At 34.4% G+C, this 9,821-nt stretch overlaps 1 protein-coding gene across 2 annotated transcripts in view; it reads right to left on the bottom strand.

Annotated features, from left to right (window-relative positions):
- The window catches only part of LOC117123410 (fucolectin-1-like), an 8,282-nt gene extending 3,028 nt beyond the window's left edge, over nucleotides 1-5,254 (bottom strand). The window contains exons 1-3 of one of the 2 annotated variants that reach the window (XM_033269313.1): nucleotides 4,930-5,254; nucleotides 1,611-1,733; nucleotides 163-243 (exon numbers count right to left, since the gene is read on the bottom strand). In XM_033269313.1, coding sequence (XP_033125204.1) covers nucleotides 163-243; nucleotides 1,611-1,733; nucleotides 4,930-4,999 — 274 coding nt within the window. In that variant the 5' untranslated portion in view covers nucleotides 5,000-5,254. The remainder of the gene's footprint in view (nucleotides 1-162; nucleotides 244-1,610; nucleotides 1,734-4,929) is intronic. The other variant, XM_033269312.1, reaches the window with a different exon arrangement.
- Nucleotides 5,255-9,821: the final 4,567 nt, after the last annotated feature.

The following is a 9,821-nucleotide window of genomic DNA, read 5'->3' as shown; positions in this document are numbered from 1 at the left end:
ATATAGGCCTGTACATATATGTATGTATCATTAATATACAAGAATCAATTATCATGCGAAGAGAATCGTTTTGAATTAAAAAATTACAAACCCTTCACCCGATTATAATAATAAAAACAATATATATACAAATGACAGATAGAATAGAAATTGTCAACTCACCCGATCGTTGGAATATGCGTATGAAATCAATCCGAAAATGCTGCTCAAGATCAAGCATCCACCAACTAGGGGTGTCCAAGACTATAATTATGGTAAAACAGACAAATCTTTTAAAACAACACATTAATACTGCAAAATTAAATTGTTTTTAATTGTTCAATCTTTTATAAATAGACCTATACATAGAGTGAAATTGATTTATTGAGTTACTGCTTAATTGATTTAATCAGTTGGTTATACGATTGATCGATTGATCTGCTGGATTGATGGATGGATGGATACACAGATGGATAGAACTATGAATGAATGTATAGATATATTGATGGATGGATGGATGGATGGATAGATAGATGGATGAACCGTTCGATGGAACAATGGATAGAACGATGAATAGATAGGCCTACATAGATGGATAAATAGGTAGAAAGGGCAAGAGGATAGCCAAGAATAGATAGATGGATGGAGGAATTGATGAGGTATAAGGACTGTCAACTCACAACTCGTCAGACCACAAAGGTAAACTTTTCTGTTTCCTTCATTATTTAGGTACAATAGGATAGGCCACGTTATACAACGTGCCAATTGCTATGTTTGTCTGAGCTCCAGGGGAATAGCCCCATCCCCCAGTTTGCTGACGCTCCAATTGATCTGCTGGATTGATTGATGGATGGATAGACAGATGGATAGAAATATGAATGAATGGATATTTAGATTGGTGGATGGATGGATAGATGAATGGAACAATGGATAGAAGGATGAATAGATAAGCCTATATAGATGAATATGGATAGATAGGTAGAGAGAGCCCGGAGGACAGATGGATGGATTAATGAATGGATGGATTATAAGGACTGTCATCTCACAACTCGTCAGACCACAAAAATAATTTTTTCTGTTTCCTTCATTATTCGGGTCACGGTATAAAACGTGTCAATTGCTTTATTTTTCTTAGCGCCAGGGGAATATCCCCATCCCCGGGCTTTGCTGACGCCTCGCGTCGGAAACTGTCAGACCAGCCCTGTGATCATGGGGCGCCATGACACATCCCCTCACCCACACGTTCTTAGAGGGGTTTGGTCTCCGACTTTTCTACCGTAATGTAATTAAAAGTCAAGAAGATGATTTAAAATTGTTGAAATGAACTACACATTATTGATCACGATTTTACGAAGAGAGCGCTACAGCCACTGACGAGAGAGATGTTGAGCGACTCCTGACCACACCCACCTACGCTCTCGCCAGATCCCCGTCAGGCAAATCCTGGCGCCACCCCTGGTGTGGAGTCTCGATCGATTGTTCCCAATCTTTCAATATATATCTGCGCCCTTGCGCAGTGTGTGTCACAATCAAAGAAGATCAATGTTATGATTATTTAAACAAATCCCATATATTTTTAACAAAAATAATCTAAAATATGATTAGGTACGAAGGAAGTTACTATCGCATACCCGTATGTATGCACGAGCCATCTATCCATCTAGTAGCATAATTTCCGTCAACTGCTTTTTCAGGTATTCCGCCTGAATATAGTGTACTCTGAGTAACAGGTTTCCTCCTCGATAACAGATCGCCTAAAAAGCACAAAATATCAATGTTCTTAGAGAGAGAGAGAGAGAGAGAGAGAGAGAGAGAGAGAGAGAGAGAGAGAGAGGGTGGTAGGGGTGGAAGAGAGAAGGAAGAAAGGTGATTAAATGCGTTCTAGCTTCATTTTCTTTTAATCCTGTGGCACGAGGCCTACCTGTACTTAAAGAAGAGATCAGTTAGCATCAGTATCATGATAACGATTATTTCTCCAACGATGGATTTGAAATAGGCTCTTCAGCACATGAATGGAGAACATAAAACTTTACCTCTTGGCCAGGCCAAATGAACTGCTTTTGATAGGAAATATGATTCATGAGCCTCCACCATTCACCCTCTCCCCACATTTGATGGCAGTGGTTCAGAAAGTGTTTGTACATCTTTCACGAGCCACTTCATTGTCCCTTTTTCTTGTTGTTACTATTTTTCATTGTAATTCGTTCGTTTATTTACATAATTTTTTTTTGTTTTTCTAAGGAACCACAACACATAAATCATTTTCTTTCATAAATGATAATCTTTAGCTCTTTACATTATCTCTCTTACAATTTAATTAGTGAAAATGATAAATAAATATTTACAATATTTCTTTTCACAATTTTTTTTTCTTTCTACAGAATTTAACATTCTTATACAGAAATCATTTATATAAAATAATAATAATAATAATAATAATAATAATGATAGTAATGATATTAATAATAATAGTAGTAGTAGTAGGCCCAGTAGTAGTAGTAGTAGTAGTAGTAGTAGTAATAATAAGAATAATAATAACAATAATAATAATAACAATAACAATAATAATAACAAGAGCACTTAGTAGAGAGCATATTTCTCCCCTCAAATGCACACCTGAATTTGGATCGTCACCAATACTTTATAATTTCTTCCTTGTAAGCTGCTTAAACGTTCATGAATGTTTTATTCGGATAGGTTGATTCGTTTTTGAAATACCTGGGTTGTGACGTTTTCATTTGAATGTTCCTCATATCCACACCCTACTCCGACGGATTGCGACCAAAATTTAATCACCTCATCTTTGGGTCATACCTGACAATCCCGGTAACTTCCATTTAAGATCTATGCAGCTGTTTTTGAGATATTTTGAACACAAGAAACACGTACGACCTTAAAAATTTAAATGAGATATCTTGGACGTTTGCTCTAAAATCCCTTTAAATGGCTCTCACATCCACACCATACTCCGGACCGTCACCAACATTTAATAATTTCTTCAGTTATGTAATTTTCAGTTATGTCACCCGAGAGATGGAGATCCGTTGACCCTGAACCACTTACTGTTACTAAGAAGCATCCAGATTCACCTGTTGTCAAGTACTTAATAAAGCAGATTCATTTGGGAAAAGGTAGTACCAGACGCAAAATATTTAGCATCGGTATTCTGGCTGAGATGGCGATGGAGAATAGCCATCCCACCCTCCACCCTACTAAAAAGTCACAAAAATAGAGGAAACCAAACGAAAACTTAAAGATTGATGACATAGTTATGCTAATCGGTGATGCTACACTGAACACGAGGGAGATGCTACATGGTAGAGTAGTATGTGTAGGTCTATATCCAGGGAGAGATATAAACTTCGTCATGTCGGCTAGATGTTAAAGTTGTCAGCAAAACGTTGAAAAGGCCTATTGCTAATTTGTGTGTTATAATGTCCAGCTTGGGCCCGGAACAGTAATTGCCACCCGTGTAGACATGTTATGAACAACATAGTACGTTATACGTAAATTAGCCAAACTCACCAAGCTATATATGTTTAGTTATTAGATTTAAAATTACCTATTGTTGCAGTTATAAGTATTTGACAGGCTTGACAGCTTGCTTGTTAAATAACACAATCAAGCGATTCAAGTACTGTACCGTAATTATTACAAGTTGAAATTTAATCTTCCGTTACTATGCAAGGCAATATCAAACCAGTATTTTTTGTATTTAATATATCGACGTTACCATCATTTTACTAGATTAGATAGTTATACGGAACAACAAGATAAATACACAGCAAGTTAGCTTTATTATTTGAAGTTGAAGTTAGAATGCTATACTCCATGGTTTATTGACTGTTTACCATACTCATGAGTAGTTTGTTAGATTCATTATAATGTTCTTTCTTAAGTGTCATATTACTTGAATATGACTGAGTTGTTGTTGGGTTATATATTTCTCTTGATTTGTATGTTATAACCATTGAGAAGAAGAAGCTTAGAATAAGTCGCCTTGGAAAATTATTGTCCTACTGAGGTAGCAGTTCAATATGGGTGGGTATGTAAGTGACGTTATCAGAGGACATTATTCATTCAATGGGCCCTCTGTGTTGAAAAGTTGTTAGCCTATTATTGTATTTTTACCACACTTTACACGGTAGTCTCTTTGTCCACGTTATCAGACACCGTAAAACATCCTGCAAATGTATTAGGTGTTACTCTTCACCGAATATTAACTAACTATGCACTCAGTTGTGTCAGTCGTGATAAGAACTAAATCAGTAGCATGGCATTCCTACGGTTCTTATCCACTTTCCTGTCAATGTACGAGTCTGTTCTTAGTCTTATTTACAAAAATGTAATGCCTCCAGCTGCATACGTATTCATACATACAAGATAATAAATATAGATACATTACATACATACATCCACACCCTACTCCGACGGATTGCGACCAAAATTTAATCACCTCATCTTTGGGTCATACCTGACAATCCCGGTAACTTCCATTTAAGATCTATGCAGCTGTTTTTGAGATATTTTGAACACAAGAAACACGTACGACCTTAAAAATTTAAATGAGATATCTTGGACGTTTGCTCTAAAATCCCTTTAAATGGCTCTCACATCCACACCACACTCCGGACCGTCACCAACATTTAATAACTTCTTTATTGGGTTATATTTAACACTCCCTGTAATTTTCAGTTATGTCTCTGCAGCCGTTTTTGAGATATCTCGTACACACACACACACACAAAAAAAAACAAAAAAAAAAACAAAAAAAAAAACACCAAAACACCAAAACGTGACACACACACACACAAACTTAAACGACGGAAAACATATATCTACTGTCGGAGATAATAAGAATAATTATGCATATTAAAGGCTGCTCTTTACCAAAGTCTCACAGCACTTAAAACTTATATAACTATGGAAAAAAATATTTAAAAGTCTTACCTGCACTTACGTCTCGAATAAACAGGAATATCATAACATTAACTTCTGTAAACAAGCTAACATTCAACATAGTGCTGTAGGGATGAAACACAATCGGGCTCTATGAAGAGTGTTACTTGAAGGCTGTCATTCGTAATAAGAACCTTGTCAATGTGTTTGGTAATTATAGTTGTGATCCCATCATTCATTGATACCACTATGCAATAGAGTAATCTGCATGAATTATAATGTACTAAATTGTCAAAATTCGATCCAGTATTTTAACCGGTCGTAAAATGAGTAATAGCTATTATAGTCTACACGAATTTGTCATCAATATAAAGCAATAAATGTTTCATAGTAAATAAGACTAAAGGCCTGTTTATACTTCAACGATAACGATAAAAAAAAATGCTAAAAAGCAATTGTTTATATAGAAATAAAAGAAATAAGAGAAGTTTTTACACTAGAACGATTCGATAACGATTAATCAGTTATGCAATAACAGCATATTTTGACAAATCAAATCAGATGACGTCATAATCATGGAAAGATAACGTCATAATCATGGAAAACATTAAAAGTGTAGTGTGTATAATGATTTTATCGTTTTTCCATGATTATGACGTCATCTGATTTAATTTGTTAAAATATTTTGTTATCGTATACACGATAAATCGTTATCGAATCATCCTAGTGTAAAAGTTTCTCTTATTTCTTTTGATTTCTATATGAACATTCGCGTTTTTAGCTTTTTTTTTATCATTATCGTTATCGTTGAAGTATAAACAGGCCTTTAGACCTAAAAATATCGAAATTCCAAGAATCAATGGCTGTTTTTTCTACACAACAGAGTAGCCAATGTCAAAAAGACTTATATATACTATATTAGAACATGGTTTAATACGCATAAATAACGATGAAGATGGAAGAATACATGCCGTCATATATGTTTACCTTATGTATTTATTCCTCACATATTGTCTACTAGTTGCATTGTTGCCTTTCGCTACGTTAATAAATTCCTAGATCCATAAAATCGCCATACGCTATATCGCCGTATGGAAAGCCGTTCTTCATTTACTCCTGAATTACAGTTAAGTGAAATGTATTGCCCTTGTGCAATTCATTCCACGTAACTGTAATACAATACGCTTAAGTGCGGCATTTAATTAAACTTAAGTTCAATTCAGTTACACTTAAGTACAATTCAGTTTATTTTGATTGACATTTTGATTTCGATTTACGTTAAATTGATTTAAAGTTCAGTGTAAAGTTGTTTCTATTATGTATAACTGGAATTAAGTTTAACTATTAAGTTGATTGCATTTCAAGTTAAGTGCAAATGAACTGCACTTAAGTGTAATTAAATTCAAGTAAGTGTATTGAATTCTACTTATGTGGAACGTAATTTGGTCAGTCCATGATGGTCGGTATTTACATAGTGAACATAAAGTTGTTGTATATAGTAATGTTAATAGAATTGGAGCGACGTTTGATAAACTGTTACCCTGCAGAAAATTGCTAACTATAACTAATCGTGTGGATGGAAAAACATCCAGAGCCAATGCTGATGGACGTTCCAAAACATTCTTTTTTAATTATGTGAATGTGATTGGTTGATTTAATATTTTTCAGAGGATAGAAAAAAATTATTCCAATGAAGGCAAGGATTGAAATAAAATCCTTGATAAAGTTGATTTACCTGAAAATAAATTTTATCAATTATTTTAATTGTATTGTATACTGAAACGTAACAAAATATATAGACTGGGCCCTTACTTACAAAAAGCATGTTCACCTACCTAGGCATAGGTTGGCAGATCGGACAAACTAGGCTTAGCCCAACGGGTGTCTATAAAACGAAGACCGAAGACCCAAAAACAAAGACCCCTATTTTTCTCTTTTACTTTGATGATAATATGCCAGCCTGTCACAAAATCAAAATTATGAAATATTTTGGGCGTCTGTTTGTCTTCGTTTTATAGACACCCTATATGGGTGTATACAAAACAAGACCGAAGACCCGAATAAACGAAGACCTCAATTATTTCTCAATTATCTTATTGAAAGTATTTCAAAATCATCATAAAACAGTTGCCAAGTACCTATTTCATTATTTCATCGGAATAAAATGAGGAATATCAAGAAAAACTTAAGGGTCTTCGTTTTAGACACCCTGGTGTCTATAAAACGCGTTTTAGACACCCTGGTGTCTATAAAACGCACATATGCGTCGCTATACAGCATTCCTAATGTTTATTTTAAAATGGAACAAGTTTATGAATAAAATATTCAAGACACCCTGGTGTCTATAAAACGAAGACCGAAAACCAGAAATACGAAGACCCACATTTTCAGCACATTATTACCTGAATCTGAGTCAATTTAATGATTTATTATTCCAGTTTCAAAGCGGCAACAATGTTGTACGTCCACGGCTGGTGGCAGAGCGCATCTTGGCGCTGCTACCCTCTAAACGAAAGTAAGGCTTGGCTGGCGGTACGCGTATTTTGGGGGGTCTACAAAAACTTTGAATATTTTATTCATAAACTTGTTCCATGTTAAAATAAACATTAGGAATGCTGTATAGCGACGCATCGGTCACACTGTGACCACTGCTTGGGATTTTTAATGACACCTTGGGATCTTGGGATTTTTAATGACACCTTGGGATCTTGGGATTTTTAATGACACCTTGGGATCTTGGGATTTTTAATGACACCTTGGGATCTTGGGATTTTTTATAAACTTTTCATTAAATCTTGGGATTTTTTGGAATGATATGGAATCTTCATTTTTTTTTAAATCAAATAAGTGAACAAATAGGCTGCTAATGACCTTTATAACACCATAGTTGTCAATTGTGATTGAGGGCTATTTATTTGTTCAAAAAGACTAGACCTATATGTTTTTTTTTCAATTCTTCTGATAGTCATTTTAATAATTTTTCCAAAATAATAAGGTGCATTTTTAAGCTAAATCTCTTGATATGTTTCCCATATATGCCGTTTGCTTCTGTACCTAGGCTAGGGTAGTAAAGTTAAGCAAGAATATGGCACCTAGATTGCCAGGAGATCTCGCACCGTTTCAAACTTTGCAAATTCTTTTAATTGCGTTTTAATTTGAAAATTAAAAATTCAATAAAATTCATCGAAAATACTTCACTCTTAAACTATAAAAATCATCGTTTTTTTTCTAATAAAGTGTGAGTTATGCTAGTGGAATATTTCCTGTGTATTACAAATAAAATAAAGGCAATTGCCATATCATTTTTTATGTATATGATTGTAATTGAGATAAGACATTTCCCTCCCTAACTTCAGAAAATTATGCAGAGTTGAATCAAAATGAACGAGTTGGTCTAAACAATCCAGACATTGTTTCGTTCTGCAGTACAATATACAGTAATGCAATTCATTGGAAAAGCTTTAAAATTGGACTTTTAAAAGAAGTTGTATAGGGGGGGGGGGGGGCTATATAAATACTAATATTTTGCAAATCTTGGGATTTTTAGTGTAGTGACACCAACAAACATAGGATGGATGAGATAATTATAGGTCTTCGTTTTACAAGACCCGAAAAACGAAGACCCACATTTTTTTCCTCTCAATCGTGAAATAATGAAATAGGTACTTGGCAACCGTTTTATGATATTTTGAAATACTTTCAATAACATAATTAAGAATTAATTGGAGGTCTTCGTTTTTCGGGTCTTCGGTCTTTGTTTTGTAGACATCCATGGGTGTCTATAAAATGAAGACCCTTGAAAATTTCACAAACAGACGCCCACAAAATTTCGTAATTTTGCTTTTGTGACAGTCTTGCGTATTAGGCCTATCATCAAAATAAAAAAGAAAAAATAGAGGTCTTCGTTTTTGGGTCTTCGGTCTTCGGTCTTCGTTTTATAGACACCCTAGCCCATGGCACTTTCAATTAAATACAATTAAAAACACTGTTTTTGGCTCGACGTCGTAATATGTACGAAAGTGTGTTCTTCAGGCCTATTTTATCGACCTATATATAAGAAAGACTACGTATCCAACTACTCAATATTTTTGAAATATAGGCCTAATTAATGCATTGACTATATCTTTGATTTTCTTGTATGGTATAGGCCTAAGAATGAGATAAATCACCTGACCTTTTTTAAAGAGGGGTAAAACCTAGAATTTTCAAGAAATTAAAGGTCATTAAAGACACCTCAAAAGTCGGAAAAGCTCATTTCCGGCTATCTAGAAATCAACATTTTCCCGGGGGAGGACCCCCGTCCCCCCTTTCATTCTCGGGTTTCTGGGATGTGAAGTAGTCCTATTTCGAATCCAAGGATCCGCTACTGTTTAAAGTTGTACTTCTGTGGCATATCATTTACCTATAACCGTATTGTTAGAATATCGATAGTAGTACATTTGACATGTCCTGAGGGGTCAGCGAATGCAAAAAGTTATATTTAGTGCAACAGAATAACATATGTTTTAAGTGCAACAGAATAACATATGTTGTAACTATATCGTCAGTTACTTTATCGTGGGTAAATTTCTAATTCTAGTAATTTCCAAATGAAAACTATTAACTTACATACAAGTAAGCAATCAATAATATATTCAATTCAATTTATTAGGAACTACACTTTTCAATCAGTGGCACACTTCTCATCAATAGAAGGTGCGTCCAAAACAATACAGTGGAAAGTAGTAAAAAAAGAGTCTTATATGCTAAGAAAAAGACAATTCAAATTTTCAAAAGGGACAAAGGTAAAGTAAAAAAAAAAAAAAAAAGAAACTGTTCAGTCATGTAAAAAACTTAAAAGTAATCTCAAACAAAAAACTTAAGGCAAAATAAAGTGATGCAATATAACACACATGAATTATACAAGCGCCATACAAACGTACATGAAGTACATACATAATATA

This window comes from Anneissia japonica, unplaced genomic scaffold, assembly GCF_011630105.1.
Source record: "Anneissia japonica isolate Jap-2015-1 unplaced genomic scaffold, ASM1163010v1 scaffold287579_len849171_cov184, whole genome shotgun sequence".
NCBI classification, from domain to species: domain Eukaryota; kingdom Metazoa; phylum Echinodermata; class Crinoidea; order Comatulida; family Comatulidae; genus Anneissia; species Anneissia japonica.
This window is presented reverse-complemented; position numbering and strand designations above follow the sequence as displayed.